We start from the raw sequence: 20,490 nt of genomic DNA, 5'->3' as shown, positions 1-20,490 counted from the left end.
ATTATTTGTTCTAGTTCTGTGAAAAATACCATTGGTAGCTTGATAGGGATTGCAATGAATCTATAGATTGCTTTGGGTAGTATACTCATTTTCACTATATTAATTCTTAAAAATATGGAACGCTTCATGAAATTGCTTGTCATCCTTGCGCAGGGGCCATGCTAATCTTCTCTGTATTGTTCCAATTTTAGTATATGTGCTGCCGAAGCGAGCACTTAACACTTCTCTCTTATTGCATTTGGAGCAAAATTTAGGTGCCCTCCTGACCTCTAAGGTCAACTTAAAGGTCAAATGATAACTTTCCTGAATGTCTATGTCCTATGGCTCTGTCAGTTGGAAAAAAAAAAATGTAAAACCTAAAAGTTGAGAGTTATATTTTATTCAGCAGACTTGCTTAGGACTTCAAGTCTGGCAGACAGTCTCTCAGATAAATGCTGAGAAAACTATTCCAAGGAGGAAATGGGGGAGCCAAAATATGTAAGAGTTTCTGCAGTAACACCAGTATTTCCCAAAGTTGTATTGCAGATTAATTCCTTCAACTTTGTTTTATTCTGTCTCCCACAACAGACTGGAAACTGAGAACAGGGCGGTATCCATTTTATAGTATTTGTCACTGCATTCCCAGCACATGACACATAATAGGAACTCAGTAAGCATTTCTTGAATGGATGGATGGTGAGGCAATGATTAGAATCTCAGATCACAGCTAAGCTCAGTTATTAAATGAATAATTAATTAGTGACTATGTTAGTTTCATAGGACTACTGTTAAGAGATTACCACAAACTTCGGTGGCTTAAAACAGACAGACATTTATTCTCTCACAGTTCTGGGGCCCGATGTTCAAAATCAGCTTCCCCAGGGCAAGACTAAGGTTCAACAGAGCCATGTTCCAACTCGAGGCTCTGGGGGAGAATGTGTTCCTGTCCAGCTTCTCTGGTTGCCAACATTCCTTGGCCTGTGGTTCTGTCACTCCAGTCTTTAAGGACAGCATCTTCAAATCTCTTGCTCCTCTGCTTCTTCATATCCCCTTCTTCTCTGTGAGTCTGAAATCTCCCTCTGCTCCACCTTGTAAGATACATGTGGCCGAATAACTTGTATCTATTACTCTGCTCTAGCCACCGTACAAAATACCACAGGCTGGGTGGCTTAGAAAACAGAAAAATTATTGTCAAGCTTTTGAAGGCTGAAAGTCCCAGGTCAGGGTCCAGCAGGGTCCAGTTTCTGGTGAGGGCTCTCTTCCTGGCTTACAGACAACTGCCTTCTCACATCTTCACATGGCCTTTCTTCTGTGTGTACACATGGGAGGAGTAAGGGGCAATGAGAGAGAGTTCTCTGATCACTTCTCATATGGACTCTAATTCTTCTTTATGACTGCATTTAACCTTAATTAACTTGATAGAGCTGGAGAAGGGAATGGCTTCCTGCTCCAGTATTCTGGCCTGGAGAATTCCATAGACTATAGTCCATGGGGTTGCGAAGAGTCGGACACGACTGAGCAACTTTCACTTTCACTTTCACTTTTCACCTTGATGGAGGCCCCATCTCGGAATACGGACACATTGAGGGTCATGGCTTCAATATACAAATTTGTTGGGGGTGAGGGGTAGTGCACAGTTCAGTCCATAGCACCAGCCTAATCTATCATCTCAAAATCCTCAAACATATCTGCAAAGACCCTTTCTCCAGATAGGGTAACTAAGAGTCACAGATTCCAGGCATTAGGATGTGGATGTAATTTGGGGTCCACTTTAAAGCTTAACATAATGAGGAAGCAAAGTGAACTGCTAAACTTACACATACTCATGGCTACTCAAACATGATTTGTGTCAATGGGGAGTAGTTGCTTACAATTAATAAACAAAGTAAAGCAGAATAGGAATTTGTAAGGACTTATGTAATCACCATTGTTCAGTTCAGTTCAGTCACTCAGTCGTGTCCGACTCTTTGCGTCCCCATGAATCCCAGCACTCCAGGCCTCCCTGTCCATCACCAACTCCCAGAGTTTACCCAAACTCATGTCCATAATCACCATTGTAGGAAAACTTAAATAAGTCAAGACACTGAACTTATAAGCCAGGGGGTTATTATTTTCATTGCCAAGAAAGCCTTCTCTCCATATGGATTGATTGTCACACTCTTCTTTTAAGTTGCCAATTCTATAAATGCATTTTCAGTTCAACTTGATTCGTGTTGAACTTTTCAGAGGGAGTTACTGAAGAAGATTTTTATATCTATCTTTGCTTTAGCATTTACTCCCTCTGATGTAAAGATAACAATATAGCTGACATTTATTGAACATTTGCTGTGTGCCAAGCACTGCACCAAAAGTTTTATACATGTATTTAATTTAATGCTCACAACAGGGAGGTACTATTATTATCCTTCATTAACTGATGAGAAATCAGAGGTGTGGAGAAGTAAAGAACTTGTCCAAGACCATAGCAAGGAAGTATCAAACAGATATGCAAACCCCTACATTCTGACTCGAGAGCTCATACTGTGAATCGCCACTTGATATTGCCTGGAAGTAATGGTTTAGTTGCTAAGTCATGTCTGACTCTTGAGTCCCCCTGGATTGTAACCCACCAGGCCCTTCTGTCCATGGGGTTTCACAGGCGAGAATAGCAGAGTGGGTTGCCATTTCCTTCTCCAGGGGACTTCCCGACCCAGGGATCAAAACCATATCTCTTGCATTGCAACTGGATTCCTTATCACTGAGCCAACAGGGAGCCCTGATATTGCCTGGAAAACATCATTAATCACTCCATTTCTAAAACTTACCATGGGAATACATTGTTATAAAAATTCACATCAGCATCTAGACCTTTAGTATAACAAATTTTTGCATTGTTAATTGTATTAGGGTTTTCCAGAGAAATAGAACCAATAGGATGTCTGTGTGTGTTTGTGTATCTATCCTTCTCTCTATCTCTACACATTCCTATCTATATACCTTCCTATTTAGAGAGATACAGAGATAGATTTACTTTAAGAAAGTGGCACATGCCTTTGTAGAGGTTGGCGAACTTGAAATCTGAAGAGCAGACTGGCAGGCTAGAGTCCCGGGGAAGAGTTGTTGTTGTAGGTTGAGTGGAAAGACACAATTTCTACTTCCTCAGTGACCTCGGTCCTTTCTCTCAAGACATCAACTGACTGAAAGAAGTCCATCCACATTATGAGGGTTAATCTACTTTAATCAGTGTCTACTGATTTAAATGTTAATTTCATCTAGAAAATATATTCACAGCAACATCTAGACTGACGTTTGACCAATATCTAGATACTATGGCTTAGCCAAGCTGACATGTAAAATTAACTATCACAAGTCTACGTCTTCTCAACTTGGCACCCATATACACACATCTCCTTAAATCATACTTAATCTCAACATAAAGACAATAACAAAGTCACACTTTTGCCCAACATGACACAACTAGCCTGCACACAACTGAAAACACACTAACCTTTTCCCTAGAAGAGGATGCAAACAACTTGGGGAATGTTCACTCTTCTCTTTGATATCCTGTTAGTTAAATACTAAGATGTAAAGTCAATACATCTTATCTGATAAGGAGATAAGAGAAGAGAGAAAACAAAAATATTTTATATAGGCAACACACACAGAGACAAGCATATTTAAAACAAAATAAAGAGTAAATACTCATGACAATTACTGTCTTTATTTCTGTAACTGATCATATTACTGTAGCTGGAACTTATAACTACCTTCTTCCAATATCCTGTATTCCACTTGTCTCAGCAAGTATCTCAGCTGACCCTGTGGTTCTTTACCTTGTGGGGTGACCTAATGAGCCATCAAATGGCTTTGTTGTAACTGAGCCTATAATTAAACATTCCCACAACCTTGTTGCTCTTCAGTCGCTAAGTCATGTTCAACTCTTTGTGACCCTCATGGACTGTAGCACACCAGGCTCCCCTGTCCTCCACTATCCCCCAGAGTTTGCTCAAATTCATGTCCATTGAGTTGATGATGCTATCTAACTATCTCATCCTCTGCTACCCTCTTCTCCTTTTGCCTTCCATCTTTCCCAGCATCAGGGTCTTTTCCAGTGACTTGGCTCTTTGCATCGGGTGGCTGAAGTATTGCAACTTCAGCATCAGTCCTTCCAGTGAATATTCAGGGTTGATTTCCTTTAGGATTGACTGGTTGATCTCCTTGCTGTCCAAGGGACGCTCAAGAATCTTCTCCAGCATTACAGTTCGAAAGCATCAATTCTTTGGTGCTCGGCCTTCTTTATGGTCCAATTACCCACAGACTATTGCCCCTTTTATTTCACTTCCAACTTGGCTATGATGATCTTCTTTTGCTGGACTGCAGAGAATAGTAATCTGTGTGAATGAGGATTTCTATCACTTCATCAAACCAAGTGAAAATGTCTGTTTGTCATATAAAAGATAGTGGCAGGAATCCATTTTTAGCTCCTTATTGCTGTACTCATGTGTGAAATTACCCACAGGGGAAGAGATTTGCCTGTAAAAGAACTCTTATTGGCCTTAGATGTGATTGGCTGCACAGATAACACTGCCAAATGAACTGGTTTTGCAAACCAAACAGAAGGCATCATAAACTGAACTCAGATTACAGTGAGGGTATAGGCTTGCCCTGAGTGACAGCCTCAGATCACAGAGAGGTAAGGGCCCTGGCTACTGCTTCTCTCCTTAACAATAAGATTCTTGGAGAGTAAGTTGTTTCCCAAATATTTAAACCTTAATGATGTCTTAGTTCTCTGATATGGATTGAAAGACCATTTGGCATTTTAACTAAGGCACTTATTAACTTACTTTCTCTCTTGATTAAATTAGCATGAATTTGGGGTTATTTCTTTTCTCCCAGTTGGAGAAAGCATGTGGAACCAGGCTTAGAGGTCAGTATTCTTAGTCCCTAAAAACAACCAATTTTGGTGTCTGTCGTGCACCATGCCACATTTAATATTTTCTGTGCTATGACTTAGAATAAAGAAATATTGCAAAATGTAGCCAGAGAAATTTAGCCCTTTATTTTTTCCTTTAAAAAAATGAAGAAAAAAGAAGAAGAATAGAAATAAAAGGAGACAAGAGTAGGAGACAAAGCAATAATGAGGCAGATGCAAAGAATTTGAAAAAGTTCGGGCATTTGTGGGCAATTTATTTCCAGCTCAGTAAACCCAGAAGCAGAACTTTTGCATTTTTAGTGCCCTTAATAATAATAAAAGTGATCTTGTTAGGTTAGGGTAGAGCCAAAATTAGGAGGTCAAGTACCAGCGTGTTTATGTTGGTGTTTCTGTGGAGTCAAGTCTGTCTAGTTTCCTTGCCCTGAATAGCAGCTGGCTCAGACTCAGGAGCAATAGATCAGAACCAGGCAGGGCCTTTTGTCACAGGATCCCAGTGAGGACACAGTTTGCAGCCTGCCAGCAATGGCCAGCTGCCTCTGGTTCTCTCCCTACCATTCTACTCCCAGGTTCAAGGTGTGGGCTACAGATCCCTGAGATTCATACCAGCTGCTTTGAGACGTGTCGTCACTGATAATCCATCCTCTCCTTCCTGCCCCAGGACAATCAGCAGGTCAGCTGTGGTCCACAGGATCCACCTTTCAAACCACATATCAAGTGGGGACTCGCTTGAGACCTTGGGCTCTTCAGGCAATTTAATTATAAAACCCAATTTTACCTATGCATAATATTGGGACTTAAAAATTCCACGGCAGCAGCATTATCTTTAATTATGATTCATTCTTTTGACTGGTATTTTGCCCAACTTTGTCACTGAATCTTTAAACTACCCTAGTACCTAAGAGGAGAAGGCAATGGCACCCCACTCCAGTACTCTTGCCTGGAAAATCCCATGGACAGAGGAGCCTCGTAGGCTACAGTCCCTGGGGTCTCTAAGAGTCAGACACAACTGAGCGACTTCACTTTCACTTTTCCCTTTCATGCATTGGAGAAGGAAATGGCAACCCACTCCAGTGTTCTTGCCTGGAGAATCCCAGGGACGGCGGAGCCTGGTAGGCTGCCGTCTATGGGGTCGCACAGAGTCAGACACGACTGAAGCAACTTAGCAGCAGCAGCAGCAGCAGTACCTAAGATCTCCAAACTATGAAATCTGGTTCTGTTTGAAATAGTATTGGGCTCATTTATTTGTTTTGATCTATAAATCTCAATTAGATGTGCCAGAAGCTTTATCTTTATATATGCTTTTCATATCACAGAGAGTGGTAGTACTAGGGAGAGGAGCCTGTGCTTTATGTGCAGAATATTTAGGACAGTTTTACAAGTTTAATGAAAAGTCTAATTCTTCCCAGGCATAACTTGCCACTGGAAATGCCAGGCCAGTCTCCATACACAGAAATTCTTTCCAGCAGCTACTGAACTTCACCTTTACCAGCCTGTGTGTATAACCTTCATCATTCCATTTACCCATGGTTGCATTGACTTCTGAAGCAACTGCTAAATTTGCAGATTCCCAGACTCTACCATCCTAGGTATTTTCTAATTAAGAGTTTAAAATGTGGAAAGTGGGGGCTTTCCTGGTGGTCCAGGGGTTAAGGCTCCATGCTTCTGGTGCAGGGGATGTGGGTTCAATCCCTGGTCAGGGAACTAAAATTCCACATGCCTCATAGTGTGGCCCAAAAAAACCAAGTTTTTTAAAAATTCAATTAAAAAAAGTTTTTTTAATGTGGAAAGGTTTGATTATATCTGTATCTCTTTAAAAGATGAATAAGAACTAGAGAGGATATCATTATTGTGGCCACACATTCTTTGTATACCTGAAATACCTCCATGTCAGAAACCATGTCTAAGACCTAGAAATAGCCTTGAATTCATTTCTGAGCAGCTTCCTTGCGCAGTTGAGGAACCAGTTTCAACTCTTAACCATTCTCATGTTTCCATGGCAGGCTCATGCACACCAGAGCCCCTTTGTTTGGGCAAGGCAACTTGTCTTTTGAAGTTTTACCAGTAATGTTGTCCTTGGGCTATGAATGCTCAAACTACCACACGATCGCACTCATCTCACATGCTAGCAAAGTAATGCTCAAAATTCTCTGAGCCAGGCTTCAACAGTACGTGAACTGTGTTCAGATGGTCAAGCTTGATTTAGACAAGGCAGAGGAACCAGAGATCAAATTGCCAACATACGCTGGATCATCGAAAAAGCAAGAGAGTTCCAGAAAAACATCTATTTCTGCTTTATTGACTATGCCAAAGCCTTTGACTGTGTGGATCACAAGAAACTGTGGAAAATTCTTAAAGAGATGGGAATACCAGACTACCTGACCTACCTCCTGTAGAAATCTGTATGCATGTCAAGAAGCAACAGTTAGAAATGGACATGGAACAACAGACTGGTTCCAAATTGGGAAAGCAGTACATCAAGGCTGTATTTTGTCACCCTGCTTATTTAACTTATATGCAGAGTACATTGTGAAAAATGCCGGGCTGCATAAAGCACAAGCTGGAATCAAGATTGCTGGGAGAAATATCAATAACCTCAGATATGCAGATGACACCACCCTTCTGGCAGAAAGCAAAGATGAACTAAAGAGCCTCTTGATGAAAGTGAAAGAGGAGAATGAAAAAGTTGGCTTAAAGCTCAACGTTCAGAAAACTAAGATCATGGCATCTGGTCCCATCATTTCATGGGAAATAGTTGGGGAAACAGTGGAAACAGTGTCAGACTTTATTTTTTGGGGCTCCAAAATCACTGCTGATGGTGACTGCAGCCATGAAATTAAAAGACGCTTGCTCCTTGGAAGAAAAGTTATGACCAATCTAGACAGCATATTAAAAAGCAGAGACATTACTTTGCCAACAATGGTCCATCTAGTCAAAGCTATGTTTTTTCCAGTAGTCATGCACGGATGTGAGAATTGGACTATAAAGAAAGCTGAACGCCAAAGAATTGATGCTTTTGAACTGTGGTGTTGGAGAAGACTCTTGAGAGTCCCTTGGACTGCAAGGAGATCCAACCAGTCCATCCTAAAGGAAATCAATCCTGAATATTCATCGGAAGGACTGATGCCCAAGCTGAAACTCCAATACTTTGGCCACCTGATGCAAAGAACTGACTCATCTGAAAAGACCCTGATGCTGGGAAAGATTGAAGGCAGGAGGAGAAGGGGACGACAGAGGATGAGATGGTTGTATGGCATCACCGACTCAATGGACATGCGTTTGAGTAGACTCAGGGAGTTGGTGATGGACAGGGAAGCCTGGCGTGCTGCAGTCCATAGGGTCGCAAAGAGTCGGACACAACTGAGCCACTGAATTGACTGATGAACGTGGTATTTCCTTCCTCCACTCTTCATATGTAGCTTTGGAACCTCAGGAGGCTTGGAAGTGTTGTCCTTTGCTCATCTGCCACATGAGAAGCCTTCAGGGATGGTGTTCTCTCAGGCTACTCAGCTTCTCTCAAGAAAAGTTCAGAATGTATTTGGATCATTGATGTTTAAAGTGATTATTGATATAATTGAATTATTGTCTACCATGTTTGTTACTATTTTCTATTCCTTGCCCTTGATTTTTGTTCTATTTTTATGTTTCATTCCTTTTTTTGCCTTTTGTGGTTTTAATTAAATATTTTATATCATTCAAATAAATTAAAGTAAAAAAAATTTTTTTTAAGTAAAGTTCACATGGCAGGCCTATCAGGTCAGTCTTAGTGGCTCGGAGGTATGTGTGTCATGTGTGTACATACACAAACTGGGACAAAGAGAAAAAAAATACATGTTAAATGAATATAGAAAAGAATTATATGAAGGGGTGGCTAATCCAAGTTTTTCAGTCCTGTTTCCTCCTAGCTATTGAGAAATTTTCTTTTCCTGTATCATTTGTCTTTCTAACTGGACCTTATTTTCTCCCTCCTTCCACTTGTACTTTCACTAAGCTTCCTCAGTTCTATCAGTTCAGTTCAGTCGCTCAGTTGTGTCTGACTTTGCGACCCCATGAACCACAGCACACAAGGCCTCCCTGTCCATCACCAACTCCCTGAGTCTACTCAAACGCATGTCCATTGAGTCGGTGATGCCATACAACCATCTCATCCTCTGTCATCCCTTTCTCCTCCTGCCCTCAATCTTTCCCAGCATCAGGGTCTTTTCTAATGAGTCAGCTCTTCGCATCAGGTGGCCAAAGTATTGGAGTTTCAGCTTCAACATCAGTCCTTCCAATGAACACCCAGGACTGATCTCCTTTAGGATGGACTGGTTGGATCTCCTTGCAGTCCAAGGGACTCTCAAGAGTCTTCTCCAACACCACAGTTTAAAAGCATCAATTCTTCGGCACTCAGCTTTCTTTATAGTCCAACTCTCACATCCATACATGACTACTGGAAAAAGCATAGCCTTGACTAGACGGACCTTTGTTGACAAATTAATGTTTCTGCTTTTTAATATGCTGTCTAGATTGGTCATAACTTTCCTTCCAAGGAGTAAGCGTCTTTTAATTTCATGGCTGCAATCACCATCTGCAGTGGTTTTGGAGCCCCCAAATATAAAGCCTGTCACTGTTTCCATTGTTTCCCCATCTATTTGCCATGAAGTGATGGGACCAGATGCCATGATCTTAGTTTTCTGAATGTTGAACTTTAAGCCAACCTTTTCACTCTCCTCTTTCACTTTCATCAAGAGGCTCTTTAGTTCTTCTTCTTTCTGCCATAAGGGTGGTGTCATCTGCATATCTGAGGTTATTGATATTTCTCCCAGCAATCTTGATTCCAGCTTGTGCTTTATGCAGCCCGGCATTTTTCACAATGTACTCTGCATATAAGTTAAATAAGCAGGGTGACAAAATACAGCCTTGATGTACTGCTTTCCCAATTTGGAACCAGTCTGTTGTTCCATGTCCAGTTCTAACTGTTGCTTACTGACCTGCAGACAGGTTTCTCAAGAGGCAGGTCAGGTGGTCTGATACTCCCATCTCTTTCAGAATTTTCCAGTTTCTTGTGATCCACACAGTCAAAGGCTTTGGCATAGTCAATAAAGCAGAAATAGATGTTTTTCTGGAACTCTCTTGCTTTTTCAATGATCCAGCGGATATTGGCAATTTGATCTCTGGTTCCTCTGCCTTTTCTAAAGCCAGCTTGAACATCTGGAAGTTCACAGTTCACATATTGCTGAAGCCTGGCTTGGAGAATTTTGAGCATTACTTTACTAGCATGTGAGATGAGTGCAATTGTGCGGTAGTTTGAGCATTCTTTGACATTGCCTTTCTTTGGGATTGGAATGAAAACTGACCTTTTCCAGTCCTGTGGCCACTGCTGAGGTTTCCCAATTTGCTGACATATTGAGTGCAGCACTTTCACAGCATCATCTTTCAGGATTTGAAATAGCTCAATTGGAATTCCATCACCTCCACTAGCTTTGTTTGTAGTGATGCTTCCTAAGGCCCACTTGACTTCATATTCCAGGATGTCTGACACCAGGTGAGTGATCACATCATTGTGATTATCTGGGTCGTGAAGATCTTTTTTGTACAGTTCTTCTGTGTATTCTTGCCACCTCTTCTTAATATCATCTGCTTCTGTTAGGTCCCTATCATTTCTGTCCTTTACTGAGCCCATCTGTGCATGAAATGTTTCCTTAGTATCTATAATTTTATTGAAGTGATCTCTAGTCTTTCCAACTCTATTGTTTTCCTCTATTTCTTTGCATTGATTGCTGAGGAAGGCTTTCTTATCTCTCCTTGCTATTCTTTGGAATTGTGCATTCAAATGGATATATCTTTCCTTTTCTCCTTTGCTTTGTACTTCTCTTCTTTTCACAGCTATTTGTAAGGCCTCCTCAGACAGCCATTTTGCTTTTTTGCATTTCTTTTTCTTGGGGATGGTCTTGATCCCTGTTTCCTGTACAATGTCACAAACCTCAGTCCATAGTTCATGAGGCACTCTGTCTATCAGATCTAGTCCCTTAAATCTATTTCTCACTTCCACTGTATAATCATAAGGGATTTGATTTAGGTCATGCCTGAATAGTCTAGTGGTTTTCCCCACTTTCTTCAATTTAAGTGTGAATTTGGCAATAAGGAGTTCGTGATCTGAGCCACAGTCAGCTCTATAAGTTAGATCTAAATTGGATTTAAATCTAAACCTTTCCTTTTTCTCAGATTGCTGCAGGAGCTGCAAGTCTCATTCCCCTGAACCCCACTTTCCTAAGAAACCCACCAACAACTGTTCTTTTCCAGGTCTTTTCTCTACCTCTCACAAGTGATAGTATCTATTTCTGTTGAATCTTTGTGCTTTTGGAGACAAAACTACCATATGTCTCTCTTTAAGAGCTAAGAGAATCTCTTAGCTTTTCATTACCTATTAAATCACAATTAGTTCTGATCATGAATAGGTCCAAGTGGGGTCACTGAAGAAAAACAATCAGAGCCCAACATCAGGAACCTTGTAAAAGCCATGTTACAGAGAGGCATACATCATAAAAGACATCTTTTGACGTTCATGCTCAAGGAAGGAAGGAAAATCCAGGTCCTCCTGGAGGTAGTTGGTACACACATCCAGTAAAAGTAGAGCATTAGCCCATGGTCACTTCATATCCTGCTGCACACTCTCTGAGGGTTGCCCGTGTTTCTCTCTGCTCACCCCTGCCATCTTTTCATCAATATAAAAAAATACCTTCTTTAAAAATGGTCCTCTTCCTCACAGAATCTAGTCAATATATTTGCAAAAGTACATTGAAATGGCTTTAAAACCATGTGGTTTTCTATTCGTATAGATTTAGGCCCATTAAAGTCATTTGAGTATTAAATCTCAACTTAGATGTTTAATACCAAAACTAAAATGAAAATTTGGCCTGTCCCTACCTGATATGCCCAATATCCCATTGTCAGTGGTGTTTTAGTCGCTCAGTCGTGTTCGACTCTTTGTGACCCTATGGACTTCCCGCCGGCTCCTCTGTCCATGGGATTTTCCAGGCAAGATACTGGAGTGGGTTGCCACTTCCTTCTTTAGGGGATCGATCCCTGACCCTGGGATCGAACCCACTTCTCCTGCATTGGCAGGCCGTTTCCTTATTACTGAACCACCAGGGAAGCCCAGATGTCCCATTAGCTAACAAGTAACTGGCTAAGAGCTAGATTTCATCTCTAGTTGAAGATAGAGAGATTTATATAGCCTTATCACCAGTCCTCCAAGCCACCCCGTTCTGGACAAAGGCTTATTCCAGTCAGATTGCTTTCGGCAACACCACAGATATTCTCCTTATGTACAGCGAGTACTTTCTGATCCTTGTTAGCAAAGACACCTATCAAAATAGAAAACGGCAAGAGGAAAGTCGGCAGCATGTGCAGTGGGGTAGTGAAAAAGGGTGCATCCTTGTGCAACTTCTCAAAATTACAAGTCAGATAAAATGCAGGCAAACTGCAGCATTTCTGACGCTCATATGTGGACCACAGCATCTTCTGATGGGCCACAATTGACCTTGGAGAGGCTCACAGAGTATACTGCAAACAGCAGCCCATATTCATACAGGAAACAGCAAACTTCCACCTGAAACTCGCCATATCTTTCACTGGCAGATAGCTTTCTGGGAAGTAGGCATGAGTATTTCTTTGAAGTTAACAAGTAAAGCAGCCTAGAATATGCAGACTTTTTGTTTGATTGACTGCTTTTTAAAAAAAACAAACACTCTATCAGGATAAGTACAGCATCCAGAACTGAGGGTCAACCTATTAGGTCCCCCTAATAGGGGTATTATCAATCTATAAAGAAAAAAGGAAAAGGAAACTTTTTCTTACCTTTTAAAATACCAAATCTTTTTGTAATTCTTTTTAACATTCAATATTTATCCAGATTCACCATAATCCTTTTTTTTCTGATCCCTTTTTGAGCTTGTGTGTTAAATGAAAACTTTCACTCCTAACTATTAATAAAACCTCTTGATGACTTCCAAGACACCTCTGTCATATAAAATTCCTTTCTGTCTGTATTTTGAACTATTTTAGTGTTAATTCTATTTGAATTAAGTAGAAATGCATTGGAAGTAAGATATGTGTTGCCATGTGAAAGCTGTGTCCCAAAAAAACTCTTTGTATTGGATTTATCATTCAACTTAATAGTTCCATGTCTCAAAAGTGATTGGTTCAAGTAGTATCTTTTTTAACACTGGCAAAGACATTAGCTTTACAAGAAATGGCTATTAAAATCTTTATCATGTTAATCAAGTCAGTATATAGGAACCAAAAAAAAAAAAATTGAAATTGAGAGAAATTCAAACCTTTCTCATATCCTGTATCAGATCCTTTCCTGACCCTACATTATTTCAGTTGCCAAAGACTGTTCACCTCAAGTTATGAAACTTCCTCTGTTAGCTCTCTGATCAGCAGTCTACAATCTTCTACCAGACTCTTGCCTTCAGCATTGCCCCTCCCAATTCATCATCTTATCACTCTCCCCTAATTGATTACAGGTTTGAAGATGATGACTTTTGGAGTCAATGATTAAGTATCACTACTACAACTTCTCTCTCAAGGAGTCTCTGTTTAGCATGTTATGTATGAGAAATAATGCTGGATTGAGTTGAAAGCTAAAACATTTGAAATCCACTATTGTACAGGCTGATTTTTTAATTGTTTCTTTCTTTAGTACGAAACTTCAGTTAAATGCATTAATTCATTCAAACTGTAAACAAAGAGCAAATGAAACTTAATAGATATGGAAATGGAAACCCACTCTAGTATTCTTGCCTGGAGAATTCCGTGAACAGAGGAACCTGGGGCTATAGTCCATGGGGTCAAAAAGAGTCAGACACGACTTACAGCACACACACTATGCCAGACTCTGCACAACACTGGTCAAGAAAGACATAGTCCTGTAGTCAAGAGCCTATAAAAGAAAGGCAATTTAATCAGTGATTATATAAAAATATGGTAACACTGATACATATAGTCACTGATGATAACAATGGAGCCAATGGAGATTGAATCCTCACTGTGATGTAGGTGCTAGGAAAAGTGCTTCATATGCTTTACCTAATTTTATCCTTATAACCACTCTATACAGTAGGTACAATTATTATCCCCACTGTACTGATAAGGAACTTGGACCTGGAAAAAAACTTGTCCAAAATGACAGTCAGAGAGGAGTGGAGCTAGGATTTGAATCTGGTTTATAGATAGAATGCAGTTCTAATCTCAGAGCCCCATTCTTAATCTCTCTGCCTCCATCTGCTGCAACAGAGGCAGCCTCACACCCAAAACCTCCCTTGCAAGGTTCTCACTTGAAACTGGAGATGCATGAGGGGTTTTGTGAAAATGAAAGTCGGTATCAAAATATTTGAAATGTTGCTACTGTTAGGAACAAGCTCATTTCATTTGTTGAAAGTGAAGTGAAAATGTTAGTCACTCAGTTGTGTCCAACTCTGAGATCCCATGGACTGTAGCCCACCAGGCTCCTCTGTCCATGGAATTTTCCAGGCAAGAATACTGGAGTGGGTAGCCATTCCCTTCTCCAGGGGATCTTCCCAACTTAGGGATTAAACCTGGGTCTTCTGCGTTACAAGCAGATTCTTTATCTTCTGAGACATCAGGGAAAGTTTCAAGTAAAGGATGAAGCTCTTCAGTTCAGTCACTCAGTCATGTCCAACTCTTTGCAACCCCATGGACTGCAGCATGCCAGGCTTCCTTGTCCATCACCAACTCCCAGAGCTTGCTCAAACTCATGTCCATTGAGTCGGTGATGCCATCCAACCATCTTATCCTCTGTTATCCCCTTCTCCTCCTGCCTTCAATCTTTCCCAGCATCAGGGTCTTTTCAGATGAGTCAGTTCTTTGCATCAGGTGGCCAAAGTATTGGAGTTTCAGCTTGGGCATCAGTCCTTCCGATGAATATTCAGGACTGATTTCATTTAGGATTGACTGGTTGCATCTCCTTGCAGTCCAAAGGACTCTCAAGAGTCTTCTCCATCACCACAGTTCAAAAGCATCAATTCTCTGGCACGCAGCTTACTTTATGGTCCAACTCTCACATCCGTGCATGACTACTGGAAAAACCATAGCTTTGACTAGATGGACCTTTGTCGACAAAGTAATGTCTCTGCTATTTAATATGCTGTCTAGTTTTGTCATAGCTTTTCTTCCAAAGAGCAAGTATCTTTTAATTTCATGGCTGCAGTCACCATCACAGTGATTTTGGAGCCCAAGGAAATAAAGTCTGTCACTGTTTTCCATTGTTTCCCCATATGTTTGCCATGAAGTGATGGGACCAGATGTCATGATCTTAGTTTTTTGAATGTTGAGATTTAAACGAGTATTTTCACTCTCCTCTTTGCCATCATCAAGAGGCTCTTTAGTTCCTCTTTGCTTTCTGCTATATGGGTGGTGTCATCTGCATATCTGAGGTTATTGATATTTCTCCTGGCAATATTGATTCTAGCTTGAGCTTCATCCAGCCTAGCATTTTGCATGATATACTTTGCATGTAAGTTAAATAAGCAGGGTGACAATATACAGCCTTGATGGACTCCTTGCCCGATTTGGAACCAGTCCGTGGTTTCTGTTTCCTCCTGACCTGCGTATTGTTTTGCTACCATCTTATTTTATAAGCAAATTCATAAAGAAAAATAATTATTTTCATTGGGAAAAGCTGAATTAATCAAGTTTAGTGAAGCTGTTATAAGCTGAATCCAGTATACAAGCCATCTGAGGAAGTATTATCACATGACTGTGATTGATAAAGGAATTATCATATGACTGTGATTGATAAGGAATTAAAGGCAGTGATGCAGGCTCTAGAAAGAAAATTAAAAAGTGATCTTTAGTCTTAACTACCTTGTTGGTGCTAAAAGAGAGAGAGAGTAAGGTAAACAACAAAATATTACAGCAAGGACTTTTAGCCACATGAATAATTTTTCTATGTGCCATTTTCAAAACTGCCTTTCCTATTATTGAATACTGTGGCGTAGTGGTAAAGAACCCGCCTGCCAATGCAGGGGACACAAGAGATGTAGGTTCGATCTTTGATTCGGGACAATCCCCTGAAGTAGGAAATGGCAACCCCCTCCAGTATTCTTGCCTGGAAAATTCCATGGACAGAGGAGCCTCGCAGGCTACAGTCCACGGGATCCCAAAGAGTTGGACAACTGAGCGCACACACCACACAGCCATCTTATAACTCTTTCTTATAACATTGCAACTTTTTAGACTCTCTGGATCCTTTTCCTATTTTCTTCCAGCTTCCAATTATTTATTAATTTTTTCCCCAGTTTCTCCTAGTTTTAGTAAAGTGAAAGTATTAGTCACTCAGCAGTGTCTGATTTTTTGTGACCCCATAGATTATAGCCTACCAGGCTCCTCTGTCCATGGAATTCTCCAGGCAAGAATACTGGAGTGGATAGCCGTTCCCCTTTCCAGGGAATCTTCTCGACCCAGGGATCAAACCTGGCTCTCCTGCATTTCGGGCAGATTCTTTACCATCTGAGCCACCAAGGAAGCCTGGTTGTTTAAGACTATAAGCATAAAAAAGTAAAATAGGAAAATCAAATCTGGCATGGCAGAGTATCTCTTTGACAAACACACCCTGGGAAACAGTGATAATGTGAGCTAAACATCCTCAGTCTGGCTGCCTAGAGGGGTGATGTCCCTGGTCACCAAGGCAGTACATGCACATCTGTGCTGCACCTTTTCTATAAGTTGTACCAAAATGTCTACTTAAGTTCTTTCTTTAGTACCATTCCCTCAAATAAAGTAATTTGTACCCCTCCCCACAAAAGGAAAATCAAATTGATTTTTTTTTCCAAATGGATGTGTAATTGGGAAGGGTTAATTTTAAATCCATACTGGATCTGCTTCTGTGACTTTAACTCTTATTTTGCTGCTTTTGTTATTATAGGCTTATAACAGCCTGCCTCAGGGAGCCCTGCCTGCCCCTCCTCCTCCTGGCCCTTGGGCTAGGATGTCTTTGTTTGGTTCACAGGGAGACAGCCTGACCCTACCCACCTGTGAAAGACTGTGACTTTCCTGAGTTCTTTGTGTGGGAAATGGCGCCCCCTCATCTCCTGCTTACTGGAGTGGCTCAGAAGTTCACATTTGGAGAGCTGGAATTGCAGATAGCTGTGGCATCTTTGTTTGTTGATATAATAGAAGATATTCCATTTCATACCACCAGTGAAATGACTGTAAGGAAGTGAAACTCACATATCCCCCTGCCTGAGGCTTGCCATTCTAGGAGACATTTGCAAGAATTAAATGGTCTTTTTTACTTTGTGTCCTAACCTCCCCCCATCTCAGATCCATAGAACCTGGCATCCAGGCCCCAACAAGATGGTTATCTCAAGCCATTAGTCTGCCATCTTCTGGGTCAGCTGGCTCTCCAAAGTTTTATTCCTTGCCTCAAGATCTCGATACCCAGATTTATTAGCCTATAGTGCAATGAGCAGAGCGAGCTTGGACTGGGTAACAAATGCAGGATGTGGTCAAGACTAGGACAACAGCCATCAACTACAATGATAATCAGCATGCCATAAGTGCATTGTATTATTTTTTTCTATCTGTACCTCTGGTTCTCCACTGAGACTATTCAGTCTTTGGTAGTAAGGGCAATATGTTTTCATTTCTGTTTTCTCAGTGCATAGTTCAATGTTTGATACAGAGAAGGCATAGAAGAAACTAGTGGATGAATGAAGGAGTGAATGAATGAATGAAACAACAAAAATGGCAACACTCACATTGTTACCATGGCAATACTCATAGTGTTACCTCCCTCTCTCTCACTGACTACTCAAGTAATTCTGTAATAACTACTCAAGAAGGCCCAGAAGGTATAGTGTTTTTTTTTTAAAACATATGCAAATTCTCAGAGAAGTTGTATACACCAATATTTTCTTTCTTTTACCCCACAAAACTCTGAGTTGTCAAGCAGTAGTTTAGAAACACACCACTATATATCCATTCCTGTTTGGTTTTGGTTTTAGATTAGTGGAGCAAGAATGAAAGGGTATACTATTTCTTTCTATCCAAGGATAATCTAACCTTGCAAAGACAGTTACCAAAGTCAATAACAATTCCTACTCAGAAGACAAATAGTGTCTGAATTGGGTTAAGGTGAAACGAAAGTGCCTGCTGCAGCTGTGTCAGTGAGGGACTTGGTGTTTATGGCTTCATTACAGCCTTAAGTGGTGTATCTATATTTCGTCTGTGTTTAATGAAGCCACACACAACCAACTCTTTATTGAGTGATACTGGGGAGTTTTTTGCTTTTAACCTGATGTATTTCAACTCGTGATTAACTAGCTCTCCCACATCAGGTAACCTGGATGGGTGCTTTAGAGACAATTAGCTAAATGGTCCTCGGTGTTAGCCACAGAATCAAGAAAAAAGATAAGGAGGATCAATAAGACCAAGCCAGGGTAGAAGAGAACATTCATCTTCCATCAGGATCATTGGTGGCCTCATCAAGCTGCCTGTCACGAGAGAGAACGGCTCCCCTCGGTCTCTCTCCCTCTCACTCCTGTGTACGTGGTTCAGCTCTGGCTGCTAAGTGACCTGGCTGTTGTGTTGTTCAGTTTTCAGGACTGTACCTCCTGTCTCTTTTCACCATCCTCCTCGGGCTGGTGCTCTACTCATCCACCTCCACGTACACAGCCCAGGACCCTCGGGTTTACAAGCAGTTCCGCAACCCTTCGGGACCCGTCGTGGACTTACCAGCCACAGCTCAGGTGGAGCCTTCGGTCACCTACACCAGCCTGGGCCAGGAGACCGAAGATGAGCCCCATGTTCGCGTGGCCTAGGGTGACACCCTCCCTGACCACGGAGGACGCCTCCACAGCTGTGTGTCCGCCCGTCATCTCTGTTTTGTACATAGAGAAAGGTATTTATTAGGTGCGGTTTACAGAGGTGGACTGCAAGGTAGCAAATCCGAAAGCCTGTAAGAGGCACACGCTAAACATCCCTGGAGATGCAGGCTCTGATCCACCTGGAGGGATGCCTACCGAGTGTGTATCCTGGTCACACACACACATACACCACCACCCCCTGTCCACATTAATTACTGTGAAAATGTTTGAATCAAAAGCAAGTATTACTGTTTGTATGATTATGGTTACTGTTATGATAGCGACTTTCAGGAGGAGGTTTTGTACTCCTGATGGGAACTCTCGCCAGACCCACATGTAGTTAGCATCACTCCCACTTTTCTATGGCAAGTCACTTTTTAAGAATCACACTTTATTTTTGTGCACCTTCTCTGAGTGCTGCATGCCACAGGAGCCCCACCCTGCGACGCTTCCTTATCCTAGGCACCTGGGGGCTCATGGTTCCCTCTGTTACCTGTTGGATCGCCTGCTCAATATGTATTTCGTGCTGTGACCCTTGTGGGGAGTGGCAACTGACCATATAATTCTCTATTCTAGGAATAGATATAAAACAAACATTTTAGCCTTTTTATATTTCAACCTCGGATTACTCCAGGCCATTGCCTTTCTGTTGCAACACATGATTCTGCTAATCAAGTCCCTGTAATAACAGGATAAGGAATGTTCCATTTCTGTGGCTTATGGAAAACCCCAGAGTAATATCACTTGTGCTTAGGGTAATATCTTTTTTTAAAAAATCTTTCTGCCCCTTCCTTTGTTCCCTCTTTCAAAAAAAAAAAATTAATTTTCTTTTTCCCCCTAGATTTCTTTAGTGATAATATGGAGATCAATCAAGGCATTGGAAAAAACCATGGTTCTCTGCCCTTTTGTGTGACACCCTTTTTGAAATATACCGGCATGGAAATTATCTGGATTGTGGCATATCATTGGTTGTCTGGCCTCCCAACAAAGTCAGGGTGCTGCTGTGGCACAGCTTCTGACAAGAGCTCATCTGATACAGCCATTGTGTAGTAGTAAAAATCTCACCAATGAAAAGTCTGGCATTTTTGGTCATATTTGGCATCCATTCAATAGCAGAATGTATCAACACAACATTCTTATGGATACAGAGAATATTCCAGGGTCCTGATAAGGCTTTGAGGGGTATGTCACTAATCTAATTTTGTCGCCTTTACAATAGCTCTTTCTTCAAATGCAGAAAATCAAGAAACACCACAGAGCTCTGTGGTTTACAGTAGATTCTCTTTCTCCCTATCAGTACATGCAATAGTCTTTACGTTTGGCTGGCTTCAGTATCATTCAGAAAGATCCTCGATAGGGTTACAGGATTTGTAAAGGAAAAACAAATGTTTATGAAACTTTGGGCAATTCAAATCAGTTCAAGTTAAGTAAGCAAAACAAAACCCCAGTGGGGTCTCTGTAAGGTAGAGAACAGATTGCAGCTTAGTCAGGATTCCGGTACTAGCCTGAACAAGGCCTAAACAGACCTGCAAAAGTGTCCCATGCTGTCAGTCAGCACTCACGTGGCGCCTCTGTCTACCCTCTACCCTGGGGACAGGTAGTCCTGCCTTGGAGTTGGAGCAGACAAGTTATCTTTCCTGATATGCAAATTTTATGCTCATCTCCATTCAGCCCACTTAGAAGCCTGTTTTATGTCTGGTGAAAAAAATCAGCATTAAAGCTGTA

At 41.2% G+C, this 20,490-nt stretch overlaps 1 protein-coding gene and 1 non-coding gene across 2 annotated transcripts in view; one reads left to right on the top strand and one right to left on the bottom strand.

Moving 5' to 3' along the window:
• The window catches only part of SLC35F1 (solute carrier family 35 member F1), a 425,474-nt gene extending 405,886 nt beyond the window's left edge, over nt 1-19,588 (top strand). The window contains exon 8 of the mRNA XM_081530916.1: nt 18,496-19,588. Coding sequence (XP_081387042.1) covers nt 18,496-18,720 — 225 coding nt within the window. The 3' untranslated portion in view covers nt 18,721-19,588. The remainder of the gene's footprint in view (nt 1-18,495) is intronic.
• LOC145522171 (U6 spliceosomal RNA) lies at nt 109-215 on the bottom strand. The gene has a single exon (XR_014065969.1). It is a non-coding gene; the product is annotated as a U6 spliceosomal RNA (small nuclear RNA).
• Nucleotides 19,589-20,490: the final 902 nt, after the last annotated feature.

Source organism: Giraffa tippelskirchi, chromosome 9, assembly GCF_054371585.1.
Source record: "Giraffa tippelskirchi isolate mGirTip1 chromosome 9, T2T-mGirTip1v1.2.pri, whole genome shotgun sequence".
Classification (NCBI taxonomy): domain Eukaryota; kingdom Metazoa; phylum Chordata; class Mammalia; order Artiodactyla; family Giraffidae; genus Giraffa; species Giraffa tippelskirchi.
This window is presented reverse-complemented; position numbering and strand designations above follow the sequence as displayed.